Source organism: Vidua chalybeata, chromosome Z (assembly GCF_026979565.1).
Source record: "Vidua chalybeata isolate OUT-0048 chromosome Z, bVidCha1 merged haplotype, whole genome shotgun sequence".
NCBI lineage: Eukaryota > Metazoa > Chordata > Aves > Passeriformes > Viduidae > Vidua > Vidua chalybeata.
Window position 1 is genome coordinate 27,780,464 of NC_071570.1, and position 20,441 is coordinate 27,800,904.

The following is a 20,441-nucleotide window of genomic DNA, read 5'->3' on the forward strand; positions in this document are numbered from 1 at the left end:
AACCTATGTTCTCCAGAACCTAGAAAAAACCTAGCATTTAGAGTTGTGCCTAATACTCCCCTCTCCTTCATTCTGTCACATCAATGCTACATTCAAGTGAGTGACAAGAAGGAACACTTAAATTCAAAATTTTTAACTTATTAATGATTATTTTATTCCAACTTCGTTATTTTTCCCCCAGCTACATGCCAAAACATGCCCTCTTTAATTACTCCCATGTTTGAATCTCTGCAATCTGCCTGCACCATGATAGTTCAGTAAGGTCACCAGCAATTTCCTCTTGGCAAGATCCAACCTTTCTCCAATATCATCATCCTTGAACTTTCTGCCACTTTAGATCATATTTCCTGAATCCTGAAGTTGTGAAATCTCTCCTCTTGGCAACATCTAGCTATACAGACCACATTCAGTCCTCAAATATACACTATAACTCTCAGAGGTCTTTAAGGGGAGTTGTTCATATGCACAACAGAAATGACTGTAGACTTCAACAGAATAGTCAAATTGCATATTTTGCTCTTTGTAGGCATTATAGTTTTAATGGTTTTGTGCCTAATGATCATTCCCTAGAACATTTATCCTGGAAACTCTAGCCTTTAAAGGGTAATTTTTTTCCTTTTTCATTCCCAAAAGTGGGAAGAAGCAGAAAAACCCAAAATGCACTAACAGATTCCTCTGCTCAAACACACATGTTTCATTATACACAGAGATTTAGGCCTGGATGGTCAAGTGATTCACAGTATACCCATACTTCAGAAATAGGCGAATCCTATCATTTTCAGAAGACATCTTGCCTTCTTTTCTCTGCAAATTTCTTATCTAATGCAGTGATATTAAAGCACATTTGCTTAGTGATTCAACCTGTGCTTGCCAAATTAATTTCTCCACTATTGCTTGACATCCCTGCTGCCACCAACAGTCAGAATTTATCATCTCATTTATATCATTGATCAAACCACCCACATGATCCTTCCTCAGCCTGCTTAGTCCAACCCTGCATTAAGAAGTATTAAGTCATAGGGGTAGTCATAGGTCACTGCAAACGAGGGTGGCTAGAGGTGATGGTGCCATCTCAAGTGGTGAGCTCCCCTAATCTCCACATTTACAGCTGCAGTTTTATCTTCTTCAAAAAGGAGTTCTGCCCTCATGAGTAACCACTACCTGACTCACATATTAGTGAGTCCAGAAGTCACATATTCCCTCTACTCCCACTTTAACAGGGGAGTTTTACTAAATCCTACTTCAGATTTCTCTCAGGATTACGGAATACATGACCCATTAAATTAGGCAAGGTCTTGAGGTCCATGTTTTCCCAAAGCCTATCTCTTCATTCGCCTTAGGCTGCAGGAAGGCTCTGACTGAAATAATTTAAAGAATAGAGGTAATTAAAACCTCTCAGATGACACAAGATGCAAACATTCCCTAAAAAAGGCTGATATGATTGTAAGTATGCTTACTCTTCAAAAAGTTATGTCAAAATTATCTAGATTAATAAATTGAAACCACTGTAGCTATTTAAAATATTTAGGCTACCTAAGGTCACTTGGGGAGAATCACAGGAAGCCACATGCAGGCCCTGAGCAGCTGAGAGACCTCAGGAGCAATTGCCTGTGAAAGGAGGCACCTGTGGGCAGAAAAACCCTTAACCTTAGCCCCATACATCAGCATCACTGTCTACACAGCTACTCTTCCACCTGAGGCATGCATTGTTAACTTCTAGGGTTTTTTTGTTGGTGGGTTTTTGTTGGTGTTCTTTTTGTTTGTTTTTGGTTTTTTTGTTTTGGGTTTTTGTTTGTTTGTTTGTTTGTTTTGTTTTTCTTGTTCTTGTTGGGGTTTTTTTTGCCACTGTATTCTTTCTGGTACTTTGACTTTCTAATGAACTGTAATGGATGGTCAGCAATAGTTTCTCTCTCCTAGTCAATGCAAATCATTTTTGGTCAGTAAAATCTAACTATTAAATTGTTTTAAACAAAGGCTTTGCTTTTTCAATCCTTTGCAATCACTGGAACGCAGCTTGATGGCAGCAGAATGTGTGATACATTCAAGTAGGCAGATATCAATTAATATTCCCTGCAGTCAGAACTGCAATTATGTACAACATTACAGAGAAAAGTAATGGAATGCACCTTTTGTTTTTTAATCCCTATGAGCAACAGAAGAATAGTGTTGAAAAAATTTGGACTTAACCAAAAAAACATGCTGAGGATGTCTTTCTTTATATCTACTTATACTTACAAATGCTTATTTGATTGTAAAATGTGTTACAATGCTTCAGTGCAAATAGAAAGTAGACTTAAAGCAGACTTTAAGAGGATACAAGTATTAAAACTCTCATTCAGTTCTGCATACCAGATGTCAGCATATGGTATCTCGTTGGTTTGATAAAGTATACTCTTGCAAGCCATCAGAAGTAGTACAGTGCTTCAATACATCCAGTTCTCTGCAGTGATCAGCACCAATCTTTTGCATAGACTAAATATGGAGATCATGTACAATACAAGAAGTCAGTAATGAAAAACCTGCACTACATTTGCTGCATTATTTGTTTTTATGTGTTGTAAATAAAAGCCATTTACTCTAAAATATAAGTGAAATTACTGCTGCAGACTTCTGATTCTTCTCAACCAGTTCAACCTACTCTGGAATCTTAATACAGAATTCAGGGTCAGCTCACTTCAATGTACACAAAGCTCTGGCTGTATTTTAACTTGAAAAAGCCCAATTGGAGGTCAAATATAAGAGCAAGCACAGGCAGCATTCCACACAGCAGCAGTGCTCAAAGTGCAGATAAAAGAGGGGGTGTTTCTTCCTGCTTAAAGAGAAATGTAAAGATAGATGCTGTATTGTAAGATACAGACACTCCAGTCATAGGAGGCATGTGAAGGTGTCTAGAGGCAGAGATTTCAAAAGGGCACAAAGAGGTTTAGAGAAAGCAGAGGAATGATTAAGACCAAGCTGTAAGGAACTTAAGGAAAAAAAATAATAAGGAACCTTCCAAAAGGAGAGGAAATCAGCTTATTAGTTTCAGTGTTAGGATGAAGGTAGGAAAAAAAACCTGCAGTGAACACTGCAGTAAGAGCTCTCTCAGCCATTTTCACATCAGACATTTACATAATCTGATACACTTACCTGTGGCCAAATCTTAGCATCCACTGCCTAATAACTAACATGCTCATGGATTTCAGTGTTTCTTCTGGTATTTTTAACTCAACGATCTGTAAAACGTATGGCTTCCTTTGCATTCAGCATGTCTATATTCTGACCATCTAAATAAATTCTGCTGGTTTTACTCTCCCATTAATTAAGGCAGAGAGTAAAAATCTTACTCTTTTAATGGACACTAAACTAATATTGCCCACCAATATTGATCCATTATATTCTATGTATAAGAATAACATGAAATAATGGAAAGTTAAAGAAAGAACAGTTGTGCAGAGCTTTTATTTGGAAGTTCTTAAATTCTCCTGTAGAGTTTAGCCTAGCAGCATACTTTAGTTCTGGAATATTCAAAAATATATGAAACAGATGTATTAATCAACCCATAGTTTATAAGGACATATATGAAAAAAAAAAAAGAAAAAGCAGGGAAGGAAAACAGATCCAAAACATTTCAGCAGGGATTCAAATAACCTTTTTCAGATACTACTCATTTGACTAAGGCCATCTTACAACACCTGCAACTTCTTCCAAATTCTTAAACCAGACCAGACAACATTGCATGCTTCTTTCCCAAGTGAATCAATGATTGATTTTCCCTGTGTTTCTACAGGGCTGTCACTGATTGACAAAGTAAGTCCCTTGGAGAAGCAATATTTCTAAATAAATACTAAAGCTTTGTGTCAGATGGTTCTGGGTTGTTTCAAACAATATTTATCAGTTATAAAGGAAACCTAACAATGTATGTATATAAAATATCAAACTTTGTTTTAGTTCTATTAAGCAATTATTGAAAGAATACTGAAATAAAAAGTGTAAAAAACTAAGAAATTACATTTTTATAATTTTGAATGGCTTTCTATAATACAATGTACTGGTAGAGTTCTCAGTCCTGAGAGATATGGGCCAAGTAAAGAGTGAGGATAGGATCCTGAATTTTAGGGAAGGAAACTTCCAGCTCTTCAAGAAGCTGGTCAATAGAACCCCTCCTGAGAAAATGCCCTTGAGGACAAGGGAGCAGAACAGAGCTGACAGATCTTTAAGGACATAGACGGCAAAAGCTCCTGAACCCCAGGCATAAGAAATCAGGGAAGGAAGGCAATGGCAGAGTCAACCTACTGGTAAAACTAAGGGGCAAGAAGAAAATGCACAGGCAGTACATTTCACAGTGTGGAAGTACAAACAGGTTGTCATGGTTTGACATAGAAGTGAATTTTTTCAAGAAGTTAGTAGTCAAACCAATCAGTGGTCGGGGTTGGATATTGGCATTTGAACTGACCACTGAAGGCATGGACACGCCTCTGAGAACACAGTGGGTTAAAAGCAAGGACTCCCAGAGGAACTGTCTCTTTAGTTCCAGTCAGAGTCAGTGCAGACCTCCCCTGCCTGGCCACAGGCTGGGTGGGGAAGGGGAAGCCATGCGGCCTGGGAGAGGTAGGCCGGAGCCCCAGAGGGAGAAGGGGGCAGGGGGTGAAGGGAAAGGAACCAGGCTGGCTCCCCAGGACCGAAGAGCAGAGGAGCACTGAGGTGTCCCAGGCAGCCCCCCCACAGAGAGGAAGAGACAGAGAGCCTGGAGGCACCTGGAAATCGCTGCAGAGAAGACAGAGCTGCGGAGGGGAGACAAGTCCCCAGCCTTGGAGTGTGGGAGTTTGGCAGCCTGCTGTGAGATCTCAGCTGTCCTAGTCCTGGGAGCCTGAGACTTTTAACCCTTTCCTGAGAAAAGAAAGCTTTACAAAACACTATTCCTCTTTAATGTGGAATAGAAAGGAGACAGTCTGGGACTGAGACGTCAGAAGATGGGGAAAAGAATTCTATATGGGAGGAGATGATGGAGTGGCTTTTGGCTGGACTTTTCTTGTATAGCCATAGACTGAACCAATCTCTCTTGCAACAGAGACTGCATTTTTAGGGGGATGCAATGGTTAGAGCCAAGAAAGTGGCAGTGACCTGCTTCAGCAGCTGCAAGTGCAGGAGTGCAGAAGAAGATCTCTGTTCTTGAGACCCTCGGCCCCAGGGGAGGGAAAAACAGAGGGGTCTGTTGTCTCAAAACAAGAAACTAAACTGTTGTTCTTGTAGTTCTTGGCAAAGCATCCTTAAAAGAGCCCTATGGGCAGTCCGTCCATGCACCAGTAGTGAGAGCACTGTAACACAGGACAGTGTCACACTGGCAAATTTTCTCCGGGTGGTTGCCATGTGCGACATGGAAACACAAGAAGTGGCAACTGTTTCCTGGGGGGGTCTATAGCACAGGAGAGGCTCCTCTCTCCCTTGACAGACTGAGTATTGATTAACTGAAGGGTGGGAACCTAATTAAAGGTCTGAGTTGTGTCTCACTGTAGTTTTTGTTAAAATTGGGAGGGAGAGGAAGAATGTTTTAGAAAGTTTTCATCCTATATTTAGTGTATGTGTTTTTTATAGTAGTAGCACTTTAATAAAGTTTTTTTTTTTTCCTTTGTTATTAAGCTTGGGCCTGCTCTGCTCTGTTCCTGATTACATCTCACAGCATTTATTTAGGAAGGTGTATTTTCATAAAGGCGCTGGCATTGCGCCAGTGTACTGGGAAGTGTATAGGGAGTCCAAGGCATGTATCAAGGTATGGCTGCAGCTGTGCATCCCTTGGTAAGGGATTCAAAGAGTAATAAGAGCTTTACAGCCAGGATAGGAAGATCAGGGGAACAGAGTTTTCCCACAACAGAGGTGACTGACAAACTGGTAAGAAAGAATGAGGAAAAGGCTGAGGTATTCAACAACTTTTTGCCTCAGTCTTCTTCTTCTGACAGTCTCTTTTCTCACACCTCTTGAGTGGAGAAAGGGAGCAACTATAAAAGAAGATCAGGTTCATGACCACCAGAGGAATTTATATAAATCTACAGGACCTGACATGCATCCCAGAGTCCTAAAACTGATGGTGTTGCTAATCTGCTCTCCATGATACCTAAAAAGTCATGGCACTCAGGGCAAGTCCCAGGTGACTGGAAAAGTGAAACATGGTACCTACCCATCTTTAAGAAGGGTGCAAAGGATGACCCTGGGAACTACTGACCTGTCAGCTTCACCTCTGTGCCGGGGAAGACGATGGAACAGATCCTCCCAGCAGCTGTGCTAAGGCACTTGGAGGACAGGCAGGTGATTAGGGACAGCCAGCATGGCTGCAAGAAGAGCAAGTCTTGTCTGATCAGCCCAATGGCCTTCTAAAAATGGCAATGGTGGACAAGGGAAAGGTTATGGATGTTCTTTATCTGGACTTCTATAATGCCTTTGACACAGTCCCCCAAAACATCCTTCTCTCCAAATTGCAGGGATGGATTTGATGAGTGGGCTGCTCACAGCATAATGAACTCGCTCTCTGGTCACATTCAGAGAACCAGTCAATCCCTCAATGTCTGGACATAGATCAGTATGAGTGGTGTCCCTCAGGGTCTCTGTGGGGACCAGCACCGATTAATATCTTCACCAATGACACAGACAGTGGAACCAAGTGCACCTTTGGCAAATTTGCAGATAACACCCAGCTGAGTGGGTCAGCTGACATGCCTGAGGGACAGGATCTCTTCCAGCAGGACCTGGACAAGATCTGGGAGAGAGCCCACAGGAATTTTACGAGGTTCAAGAAGACCAAGTGCAAGGTGCTGCACCTGGGTCAGAGTAACCCTGGTACCAGTACAGGCTGGGGGATGGGCAGATCACAGAAGCCCTGACCAGAAGGACTTGGGGCTGCTGGGGGATGAGAGGCTGGACCTGACCCAGCCATGGGCACTCACAGCCCAGAAAGCCACACGTGTCCTGGGCTGCATCCAGAGCAGTAATCATTTCCTACATTTTATGTATCTCATGCTCCTTTGAAGGGCTGGGGCTTTAGGAGCAATCATGTTCTTAAACTTAATTAGAACCACATGGAGGTCAGTGTGACAGCCCATTCAACTGAAGCAGAACTGGAAAGTATATCAAAAGTTAACTATGAATTATTTCATATGTAATCTGCAGAGTTTAAAAAGCCATTTTAACAATGTTAGTATCTTGGTATTGTTGAAAACAGAGCATGTCAATGAAATGACTCATGCTACCTTCAATATTTCCACAAATCAGATTTCTGAAGTTTGCAACTAAAAAGAAACAAAAGGTGTAACATGCGAACAACCTCAGACAAGTGAAAAAGAGAGTACGACAAACCCCCTATTTCTATACCTTTCCTCCAGTTGCCTGTTTCTGATGGAGAGACTACAGAAGAGCCAAACCCCCATAGTTTTGTTTACATTAAGTGTTGACATCTCTATTCCATAATGTAAATCTGGACTTTGTACAATTTTGTTTTAAACATTACTGAAATTACAGAGGCAGTAATAGCTCACATTAGTAAAGAGCAAAGAATGGGAACTACAAGCAAGAGTGATTCAATAATTTAAACCCTCACAGGGATTTAGCAGACATGACACCACCACATATCATTTAATGTGTATTATGTTATTTAAAAATGAAGTAATGTATATAAGCAGGAGACAAGTCCACTTGTCTACTAATAGGTAACGCTTAATAGTCATACACAATTTTGAATGAAAACCACAATCACTTGCCAGTATCAACAAAACAAGCAGGCAGCTAGTGCTTGGTTTGGTTGGGCATTGTTTTAGCTTTTTGTGTGAATTTTGCACACGTGAAAGGGAATTAAATAGCACGTACTAGTGCCAGACACAGTATGAGCAAACATTAGACAGCATCAATGTACAGCTCTCTATATGCATCTCACTTTTGACCTCCAACATTCTTGCTGAAAGTCTAGGTCACAGAACAGGACTTCAGAGCCCTTTGTCTGTGTGAGTTAAGCTCATGGTTGTGAGTCACAGTTAAATAGAGAGCCCTGTCAATAATACTGGTAAAGGATCACATTTGGGGAAAATTTCTCCCCTCTGATCTTCACAACATAATTAATGCTTACTCTGTACAAGTTCCAAGAGCAGAACTCCCATTGAGGCTTGATTAAAAAAAAAAAAAAAAAAAAAAGAGTACAGAATACACAACAGAGATCTACACTGTGGATAGGAGACTCGCAGCATGAATTGGAAAATAATGTTGCCCTTAATTTGAACTCATGTCTTCCCTGCTTCCCCACATTGCACCTGAAAGATCCATGTGTAGTTGTGTTTTCCAGTCATGCTCAAATATGAATGAAGAACAATCACACTCCCTCTGATGACTTATATGAAACACGTATATCCAACAAAATGAACCAAAACCATTTGGTAAGACCAGCTGATGAAGAAACATCTGTTGTGTACTTCACTCTCATGTTGTTTACTCACAGTGGGAAGAATAACCTTGAACGTTCCATTTTCAGTTGCAGAAATGCCACTTTTTCTTCAGAGTGCTGCAACATTATTGTATTTCCAGAGCTTGATATAGATTTATTTGTGTATGTGTGATGGAAGCACTACTGAAAGTCGTTCAATTAGAGGAACAATAAAAAACAACACCATCTAATATAAAATTCTGTCAATGTAATTCTTATTGTACTTTAAATACAACCTCAGGGGTTTTATTTTCCACCAAGGGAATATAATACCTTTCCTGCATCAGAGCACCATTTACTGAACAACTTTACTGAGCATTTACAGTGTAACTTTTATCAAGCTGTGCACATATAAATCAACCTCTGTTTTTTTTGCAACTCACCAAAACTGTCTCTTTATTCTCCTGAGTTTTCCAAAACTGGGAAAAAAAAAATTATATCATGGGGAAATAAATCGATTGATTGAACTAGTTACAGGCTTAGCCCTACAAAAGGACAATGCCCTTTTCCATTTCCATTTTTTTTTTTTTTTTGCTTCTTAGTACAGTTTTCATGATAGCAACAATCCTAGCACAGACAGTTTCAGTCAAGTGCTTCCATTGTGAGCAGTCTCAATAATTAAACAGGTCTCAGTAGTTACAGACCCTGCTGTGTCAAGGTCTACACCAGCATTCACCATCACTAGACACGATAGAAACACGGAAGGGAATTTTAACCCAAAATCAACAGGAATAACTTGACAAACTGTTCATATGTCTGCAGTGAGCAAGTCAGACAAGACACTGTCAGGAAAACTGTGGATTTGTCCCACTGACAGGAGAAGTGAACTTTAACCATTTTTTGGGTGTAGAAAATTCTGACACAAAGAATAAAGACTTTTCAAACACTGTTATGGAGAACAAAACTAGTATAGTTTAGTAGTAATCATAGTTTAAGGCAACATTCTGGGATCTCTTATTAAACATTATTGTCAATACACAAAATGAGTTGTTTTCAGCATTCATCTCACTCTGAGGAAAAAGTTACTAGCATAGCTATTAACATGCTTAAGTCACAGCTTTACTCAAAACTGGCCTGTTTGCAAAATTCTGGGCAAAATGCACTTCCAAGTTTCATTTACAAATTAACTTCACTTCAAGCACTGGCATCCACTAAAAACAGGAAGAAAAAATTAAGATTCAACTTATGATGGAGTTTTTAACCAAATGAAGACAAAAAAGAAGCCAATATCTCTGATATCAATATCTGTGATTACTCCCTGTTCAGGAACTTGGCTTTGGAGTGTTAAGTTTAGCATGGAAAAAGCTCGGTGGGTGGGGAGGGATTCATGCTAGATGGAACGGAACATAAACAAACATTTCCTATAAAACATGCTGAGTTTTCACAGGATTTTAAAAGGGGAGGGGAGGAGGGAGTCAATATACTGTCTATCAACACCTTTTAGTATTGATTTTAAATCCATTCGTACTATAATATTTCCACCTTCGATTACATATTCTCAAAAATGTAGTCTCATTATTATTATCTGCATCATATGACAGAGAATTATCACTCATACTTTAACATAGAAAAAGCCTGAAAACAAAAACAGAAGCTAGCACTGGAGTACAAAACACCAACCACATGTACCATTCATTGTCACTGACATGTAAGAATTCTAACTGATGCTAGTACAGTGATCTGTCAGAACCTTTGCCTGTATAAAAATAAGACTATTATAATAAACAAGAAACAAAAAATAATATTTGGGAATAGATTAACTCAACTAGTGTGATTGAAGGTGCTTGCAGCTAAGGCATCTGCGCTTATTTCCACTTAGGAAGGAGCAGATGCCCCGGCATCTTCCTCACTGAAAACACACCAAACCTCTCAGAAACCTCTGAAAGACCAAGTAAAACAAATCTTCAGGTCTGCAATAAAAAAATCTAGGAGCACAACCTTCAAAATTAGCACCTAAGGCATCACAGACTGAGAATAACTGCTCTAGTCAGTTGGCTTGGCCAATCTGCAATTAAAAGGCTCTCTGAAGCCCCTTGTAATCAAAAGTGAAGGAGCAGGAGGTCATTTTTGAACAAAGATATCAACAAGATTAAAAAATTCCCTTAAGGAATCAGTGAAAGTCAGATTCGTAGTCTCAAAGAAGGCACTGGAAATAGGAAAAGGAAAATCCCAGTATTTCATTAGCTGAAATCCACAATGTGTGGGCTGGAATGAAAGGAAAAAAAAAGAAAGAAATAAAAAAAAAAAAAGGTAATATGAAATTTTGTGGGGTAAAAAAAATGTGGGGGTATGAGAGAGGACATCAGTAAGTATGTCCAAAACAATCTGTGCTCTTATTAATCATAATTCTACAATGATAAAAAGACCATCTTTTGGAGTGAAAACAGTCATCACTGTCACATGCTCCATTATGGAAAGGATTTATGTGGTTTCCTCTTAGCAATGTAAACCAAGGCTTGAAAAGTTCCACGTGTTTATCTTTTCAAAGCCCTCTTACGGCAACTACCGGCCATTACAGTGCTAATCTACATTTAAAAACGGCAAGAAATACTGGAAGAAAGGAGTGTTGCTCCACAGTGTTTCAGTATAACAAAGAGCTGAAAGTTAAATAAAGCAAAGGATAGTGGCTTTAATACATAACTGAAATAATGGGTCACATTCCTTTACTTTAATGTTGGCAAGTTCACACCAAAATTTCTTGTAATACCTTGCAGAAACTATAATCACATCATATTCAGAGCAAATCCCGACTTCTTACCTCAAATCACAGTTCTGTATTTGAAGCAAAATTTGGAATCAAAGCCCATGTTAATAGTTCTGAGCCGAATTTGTACCATTTTAATGGTTTTTATGACTTTTATTTTAAATCGAGGCTCTCTTCAGGGACATTGGTAGTTAGAGTCTCCTATGATTGCTAAAAGGAAAAATATGCCCTATCTCTCATCCTCTTTGATTTCAAGCGAACAAAACGCCATGGGTACCCACCACTGCTGCATTCATTTTCATCTGTTTTGCTTAAACAAGCAATTATTTTATTTTTCTCAATGATTCCGTTAGCACAGACTTACTTGTATCTGCAGTGTAAAAAATGCTACATAAAAGCAAATTCTACTTCATATCAAACCAGTCAAGACTTTTCAAGCTACTACTTGATACAAAAATATAACACCACATACCATTGAACCTGTTCACCTTTTTCTTATTTACTTGTAGAAATAGCCTGTCTATCTGCTCAAAAAGACACCTTAAAAAGAGGGTTGATTTACAGGACATATTGATGGAGTCAGACTTTGCTAATGACCAAACATAATGAAGTTACATTTTTATCCTGGTAGCTCCATTAGGCCACTTTAAAGAGGAACTGAAGTTCTTCTACACATTTCACAAGACTCTTTCAAAATGTGCAGTATTTCCATTAGTCAACTGGCATATTTTCAAGGCAATCCCTCTTGAGCCATAACAAATAGGAAGAAATATGAAAGAGTATAATAATTAAAAAACCCACCTACCACAAGATCAAAGATTACATAATATTCTATGGTTTTTAAATATGTATCCACTAAAAAGAGATCTACAGGTTGAGGTCAACACTTCACAGAGAAGTAGTCAGAAGATAATGTTTGTTGCAATGCTACTTGCTATAATACAAAATACAAAATGACCACCTGTAAATTATTCTTTGGGCAGGACTTTTTAACCATAGAGAGATACAAACATGGAAGTGTGAATTTTGGCCTCAACTAAAAAGGAAATAGTAATGAATATAGTAAAATGACCATAAAAGTGGAGCCTTCTTTTTCTTCTACAGACTTTCAACAACATCTTTATCAAACCACACAGCTAACAAAACAGAGAGTGCTTTTCTCATAGAATGGTTTGGGTTTGAAAGGATCTTTAAAAGTCATCTAGTCCAATCCTCCTACAATGAGCAGACTTCTTCAGCTAGATCAGCTTATTTAGTGCCCCATCCAACCTGAGCTTGAATGTTTCAGAGATGGGACATACATCACTTCTCTGTGCAACCTGCTCCAATGTTTCACCAACATCATTATGAAAAATGTCTTCCTTATATCTAGTCCAAATCTGTTCTACTTTAGTTTAAAACCATCACCCTTTGTACTATCACAACAGGGCCTGTTAAAAACTCTGTCCTCATATTTTTTTACAAGTTTGCTTTAAGTACTGAAAGGCTGCAGTAAGGTGTCTTCAGAGCTTTCTCTTCTCCTGGCTAAACAATCCCAACTCTCTGTACTAATAGTGAAGGTGCTCCAGCTCTCTGGTAATTTCTACCTCCAGCAAGTCCATGTCCTTCCTGTGCTGGGACCCCAGAGCTGATGCAGCACTGCAGGTGGGGTCTCAGCAGAGCAGAGCAGAGGGGCAGAATCCCCTCCCTGGCCCTGCTGCCCACACTGCTCTGGATGCAGCCCAGGACACGTGTGGCTTTCTGGGCTGTGAGTGCCCATGGCTGGGTCAGGTCCAGCCTCTCATCCCCCAGCACCCTCAAATTCCTTTGAGCAAGTATGATGATTTTGTGTCTTTAACATTGCTCATTAAACTTATGGATAAACTTTATCATTCCCTAGACTCTCCCTTGCAGTCTTCATTGAAATCCTTAAACTGATTCTTAATCCCACAAAATGTGAAGAACTTTCTTGGGAAGAGTTCTTGATCATAAAGTGTGTGTCCCCTGCTCTGTCCCACCAAGCTAAAAGTGGGACAGAGAGTCTCCCAATGCCAGAATAGCACTTGGGGCAGGGAGAGGCACTTCTCCAAGCAGACATGTCCTGAAGAACTGAAAGTAAATCACATTATAATCATACACTCATATTATAGCTACCAGTGCACAGCAAGACCCAGTCCCAGTTCCAAAGGACCTAGAAGCTCTGCAGGGAGATCTGACACAGCACAGCTCTCTGCAAGAGATGTGCAACTGTAGACCCTCGCATGTTTCTTTTCAACCATGTTCTAATGTCCACCTGCAAAAGCACTAAACAAAATATAGAAAAACCAAATAATTTGACACCTTTTTTCCCTTTTCTGGTCTTTTTAAAATGTTTTATGGTTATAACACTTGGTTTTTGAAACTGGGTCCTTACCGCATGCAATGTTTTATGCCTGTAAAGAATAACTGCGTGAAGTAAAGAGAGAACACTAAAAGACCCATATCACTGGCCCCTGTCCTGCCTGATTTAAGTCCAATTTCCATGCATTTTGATCATATTAAATTTAACTCCTGGAAGTTTAAACTGCCAATTAACTCAAAATAAGTCCCATTAGATAGGGTAGGCACTTGATTCTCCTGATTGTTTGACTCTTGTTGAAATATACCTGCAACTGATTGCAAAATAATCACTGTTAAAAAACAGGGTACACTGACACCGTTCAGAAAAATAAATGCTTCATAAATGAAAAAAACAAATTTGTCTTTTTAGTTCACTCATACCTTATAATTCTAGCTCAGATATATTTAGTTTTATTCCACAATGTACTGAATAAACATTACTGAAATAACTCTACCAAGCCCCAGCCTCAGCAAAGACTGGATTTTTTCCATATGGAATAAAAACTCTGGTATAGTTTTCCATATGTTTTTGCTTACTTTCAGTGCTAAATATAAAAACATTGCAAACAGAAAGAGGCATACACTAGTTACCAAATCCTGCTAGAGCCAAAACCTGGACAGAAATGTAACTTCATAAGGCAAACAGGTTTGGACTCAAAATTAAATTTCAAGATTCTCAGTGCTATATAAAGCAGCTGCTAAACTCAAAACATGTAAGTGCATTTTCATCAAACTTTGGTTGGTTCTTTTTTGTTTTGCTTGTCTGTTCATTTTAGTTGTTTTTGTTGTATTTGAAGTGTTCACAGAGAATTAATTTGCCATTTTGAAAGCCCTAATATGTAAAGTGTGGACAAAAGAACAACTGTATGCATTGAAAGGCTACTTCCCACTTCCAAGCAACCAAGAGTAAATATGTTCCTGAAACCCAGCCAAGCAGCTGTATTTCAAAAAGGTTCTGTTTCATTCTTAATTTGGAAACAAAGGAGATTGCTTTGCAATGTATTATTTACATTACTCTAATAATCTAGAAACTGGATCATATACCTGTACATACAAAAACTTAGATTGTAATTTGGTTGACTAGACTGCTCATCATATTTTCAGCTGTTTTGTTAATAGACCTTTGTTTCATGGGACTAAGATGCCAATGAAATACTTCAAGAATGACAAAAACTACATGACACCTTAAAAGGAGGGAAAGAAACAGTTTTGGCTTCAAATTGCTTGCTGTCTGGCTGTTTGTGCTTCATTCAACACATGGCAACTCACAGACAGGACAGACTGCTTCAGAAGAAATAAATTTGTAGACAGCTCTCAGTAAGGATTCAATTCTGACAGATCCTCAGTAACTGAAGTGTCAAGTAGGATGCTTCTAACTCTACTGCACTTCCCAGATTTTACAAAGGTATTTTTACACCACCAGGAGCATCCCCCATGTGCACAGACACTACTTTAGAGTTTGTTTTCTCAAGCTTGAGAAAGTCCTAAGAGAAGGGAGAGAAACCGTTGTTTCACTTGAACTCCTGCTCAACTTTGATCATTGTTATGTCATTAGAAAATATCCAGTAGAAAGAAAGAGGGGCCAGATGTCTCTGTAGTCGGCTTGTTAGACACTGTAGCAAAGTTATTACTGAAAGAATACTTGAAGGAACTTACCAGTAGAGAAAACAAAAACGGTGTTGTCCCAAAGACCATACGTTTTCAGAGCATCAGTAAGATTTCCTACCGCTTCGTCCATAAGAGTCACCATTCCTGCATAATGACGCCTCTTTACATCTTTTATGGAAGAATATGGTTTCATGTATTTTTCAGGGACCTCGAGAGGTTCATGCACAGACTGAAAGGCAAGATAGAGAAAGAGGGGCTGGGGTGGAAGGGATAGAATGGAAATTAGTTGAACATAAAGTACTACTTGCAAAAGTTACTGCTGCAAAAGCAGACCTCTTTTATCAATAGTGCAGGTAATGCCTTTTGATTTCTTCTACAACTTCTGTATCTTCTAATCCCTACACATAAACTAAGAAAGCTTTGAAAAATTACTTCTGAAAAGGTGTGGAAAAACATCAGGTGTATCTTTTCTTCATAACATAATGGTTAACCATTTCTTTCTATTAAACTTCTCACCTTAAGCTTCCTTTCTCTGTTTAAAAGTGCAAACTACTTGCTAAACCATTTCTAAAAATGCATTAATTGCATTATAATAGAAGAAATAGAGAAGGGTAGCAGGCCAGGACCATGCAGACAAAGACGATTCTGGCAGCAGATGAGTTTTACCAGTGCTACTTCTCACATTTAGCTCTATGCACCTATTGAATAGCCCTGAATTACAGCTCAAACACAGTTCTCTCTATTAATATTTCATCAACTTTTTAAAAAACATTCTTTAATGCTGAAGTTATCAGGGTAGTAGCTGTTGCCCGTACCTTCTCAGTTTTGTGATTGGCTATAAGATCTATAGCTCTTTCTGTGAATAAATTTGTGGAGTACACATTTTTAAATCCAGTTGCAACTTCTTCTCCATCTCGAAAGTCCAGAGCACAGCGTGTCACATTCTTTGCTTTGATGAGGACACAGCGGTCATGAGTATAATAATCCTCACTGCCCAGGAGATAGCCTACAACAGGAAAAGATGTCAAATGAGCAGGCCAACACTGTGTCACGTAAACAAATACATCAGGAAGAGAAAAAAAGTCAAACACAAATGTCAAAACATTATTGGTTTTGAGCCAAAACACTAATTCAGCCCTGGACCACCTACTCTAAGACCCCTGACACATCTATGTAGCTCCACATTTAATACCTCATAGTCTTTTCATTGCTAATACCAGCATTCATTTCAAAAGAAATTAAACATTTTGAAAGAGTTTAATGACTTCTTATTTGTACTTAGATGTCCCTGAGCACTAAACTAATGCACTGAGAGCCAAGGCAGTGATCTAGCTGTGAACTAGTCTGATTCTTGGTGGTATGATTTCTATGTTTGTATTTTGATGTAAGGCTTCCACCTCTATTGGAAAGTTTGGAATTTTTAAATTCATTTATTCAAAAACATCCAAGTATGAATCATCTTTTGTCTGCTGTAATGTAATTTCTGATCCACTGCTGACACCAGCTGGTCAAGAAAAGACACTATCATTTAAAGATATCCAAAAGAAATTAAGTAAAAATCCTGCATGTATAGATTTGCTCCTACCTAGGCTCCTGTTAGGCATGGAGAGCCCTTGTGTTTTAGCAGGCACAAATAAAACTTTTCAAAATAATTTGAATCTCAAAAATTACATTTGAAATTAGATATCCCCCAATATCCTGAAAAAAAGGATGAATCTGAAAAAAATACAGTCTTACATTCTGCAAAATAAAAGAACCTGGGACAAAAATCTAAGACAGAAGAAATTTACTTGAACTTTTTTTTTCAGCAGCTGCAGCTAGTAATTTCTGCAAAAACAAATGTACAGAAAAAATGAAGTTAAATAAAATACAAATGTCTAGTATATTTTTAGGGGAATAAAACAGGTAATTTTTCAGAAGATAAAGTGATTTTATAGGCAGATTGCTTACATCCATGTACTCAGAGTCACATGTTGCGTTTTTTCCATTTTGAATGCCAGTGGGTGAGACTGCATCAAGTGTGCCACGAAATCAAACACCCCTAAGCATAATGGATGCCTACTGGAATCACATGAACATTGCAGGATATTAAATCACTATATCCTCTGAAAAATAACGTCACACTGGGCACCCAAAAACCATACCCAAAGCCAGCTTGTCCTCAGGTTCCTGCATTAAAATCCTGCTCAGTCCCAGCGTGAGATTTCACAAGGAACAGCAGCCTATCTACACCCATGCCATCAAAGAGAGCCCAAACCTCCTGTGAAGGGATGGGAGAAAGCACAAATGCTTAAGCAGTGAGCCATTATACTCCAATCCACATATATTAGCTTAATTCAGTTGTGAAACCATGGCTCTGAGCTCCCTGAAGAGTAAAAGGAAGTAAACTATCTAAGGGAAGTTTTTCCCATCTCACGTTTTGACGAACATAGTTTATAAAAGGCACACACATAGCAGAGTCACACTCTTCACTTAAGCCTCAGGTTAGACAAAGGCAACACAGGCTTCTGCATTGAAATGAACTATTTTGAAATTCGTCATTCAAGGAAAATGTCTTAAAATCAACCAAGTGGAGATGGACCTCTTTGAGCTCAGTACTGTGCAGAATGAGATGTACATCAGACAGCCCAAGTCACATAACATCCATGACACTTGTGCAAAACTAATAAATGTGGAATTGATATTGGGATAGGAGCCCAAACCACACTTGGAACAATAAACAACGGGTAGCCACAAGTTGCTCTGCAAGTAATGCACTCACACTTGGACAATCTACTGTTTAGTCTGAGAGCTTCACTTCCTAACTTGTGAGTTTTTGGATACTAATTTATAGAGGCTTTCACACCATCTCACTACCAGCTCTGGAAAACCAAAGCTACACAAAATGCCTGTAACCCCCATTCCCTATTCCCCTGTGCTGCTGTAGGTAGGAGACAGGAAATTCAGAGTAAAAAGTTAACTCCAGGAAGGAGGGGGGGTGATGGAAAATGGTAAGAGAGAAATACCTTACTTGGAGCCACACAGTAATTCTGATACTTTCTTCAGAAGTTGTAAAGCTTGAGCATGCATTTAAGGCATTATCATTTTTTAAGCAGTGATATTTGGAAATATGCATACCCAGGCATGGCTTTACTTATAAATCAACAGTAAATCCACTGCTGTTACAAGAATGGGGCAGTTTCTCATCCTTTTCAACATTGCATTTATTGCAGTTTGATATTAAATCAAACCATTACCGAAGTAAGTGTCAAATCCTCTGTGGGTTGGAAGGCATTCTTTTCTGTACATCCCCAAATGCCACTTCCCCACCATGTGAGTAACATATCCCGCCTCTTGAAGTAGCTCTGGGAGGAGTTTCTCATCCAGTGGCAGACAGCTGGGCTGGCATGGCCAAATTATCTGGTGTTGTAAACCTGTGTGGATCTAGCAGAGAAAAGAAGCATGAGAGATCACCTACAATGCAGCCCACAGGTTCATTTATAAGCATGCCAAAAAAGAAGCACAGCTACATTAGAGATTAGCATTATTTTTAGGGGCTCTTCATTTTACCAATGCAGCACTGAAGATGATGAGGAAGCTGCAGGTGGAGGGCAGGGGTTGCATGGAGGAAAGCAAGAAAATAGCACTGCAAAAGTTAACATCTTCCCAGGCATAAGTCAAGCACAGGTTTGTTTGTTTCCCAAAACAAACAAACAAACACAAAGCCTTTTATGCTTTTACCTAGAAATCTAACAGGTAGGAATTACCATTATGGTCTGTTTGAAGGCTAGGGACATCTCAAGATGGAGTGAGAGATTTTAAATGGGATTGAAATGGGCAAAAATGCACATGGCAGGTGAAGCTATCAAGCTGTTGCCTGTATCAGAGAACAGTCACTGGAGGAAAGGTTGATAAAATAATACTATTTTTCTATTACTTTTCTAAATGGACGTTATATATACATAGTTGTATATCTATTTGCTTGCTTTAAATGAGTACAAGCACTAGAAAGCATTTGGATATGGGGATGACACAAGCTTCACACTACTAGATCTGACATTTAATAATTCTACTAAAGTTTCCAGTCTTACTAAATGGTGAATTTTGTATTTCTTTACAAAATCATCACTGATAATAATACTTTGAGTAGTACATCACACTTAATATAAGGAACCTCCTCAGTTACTGATACTAAAAGCTAACTTTCATCAACTTCTCTGTCTTCTCCACAATCAAAAAGGCAGTTCCCTAAACCTAGGCCTGCAAACATATGTATACAAGTATATATATCTTGTTTATATATTAAATATTTCTAGCAATCTGTGTGTGTCAAAACACAAAGCCTCCAAGATCTTCTGGAGCAGAGGACACCAGATTTTATGGCTCCACTAAGCACACCAGTGTAGCACTGCATGACTACCTTTCAAAGCATTGCTTTGAAATTTAGCAACTCTCTGAACAGACTTTTAAAACAAATAAGCCATGACCTTAGGCAAGCGGGTAAGGCCCTTTAGAAAAGGGCCTACTACTTCCTCATTTTCTTTGAACAAGAAGGTTCCAAAAATTAAATTATAATATAGATTTTCTATTATATATAAAAATATTAAAATATTTTAAAAAGCTTTATTACAGAAAGCATTAATATACCAAATGCACAAACTAGCAAAGCATTGTAATTTCTTGCACTATATCTGGAAAATGAGAAAAAGGAGAAGGAGGCAATAATTAAAAAAAATCTATAGCTATCTTAGACCAATACCATTGCTTTTCTTTCAGATGAATTCCAAAAATTTCAGCTCCAGATTTAGGTTACTTTCTCAAGTTTCTAAGCAACTTTTAATCATATCCATGGGTAAAACAATTTTAGAAAAGATCTCACATATTTGCTGCATAATATAATTATTTGCTGCATAATAACTGCTGCACTGAATGACTCCCCTATTAAAAAAAAGAATAAAAAAAGAAAATTACTTCAATTTTCTAATATTATTTTACTCAGTTGCAATATGGTCAACACAAAGATTATTAAATTATCAAGTATGGGATGAATTTAAATCCAGACTGAACTATAGTATTTACTATGAAAAAATATTTTAGGTTATTTAATAGAACAACCTCAAGGGTTGGTAAAGATAATGTAAATTGTTTTTTCCTATTCATCGTGTTCTTGGAATTTTCAGGAACGAGACAAATATTGCTTGGAAAGAGTGTCACCTAGAACAACCTTCCTGCAAGAAGAGACAGCATCTACTAATACAGGATGACATTTATTTTCTTTCACTCAGCAATTTATTTGGCAATCACTATGGTTAGCATGGATGTGCAGGACTTCTTGAGACATAGGGGAAGTTT

The 20,441-nt window shown here is 38.5% G+C and overlaps 1 protein-coding gene across 1 annotated transcript in view; it reads right to left on the reverse strand.

Moving 5' to 3' along the window:
• ARSB (arylsulfatase B) overlaps nt 1-20,441 on the reverse strand; it is a 64,169-nt gene that overhangs the window by 42,714 nt on the left and 1,014 nt on the right. Inside the window, exons 2-4 of the mRNA XM_053931351.1 lie at nt 18,347-18,533; nt 15,926-16,116; nt 15,159-15,366 (exon numbers count right to left, since the gene is read on the reverse strand). Of these exons, the coding sequence (XP_053787326.1) occupies nt 15,159-15,366; nt 15,926-16,116; nt 18,347-18,533 (586 nt within the window). The remainder of the gene's footprint in view (nt 1-15,158; nt 15,367-15,925; nt 16,117-18,346; nt 18,534-20,441) is intronic.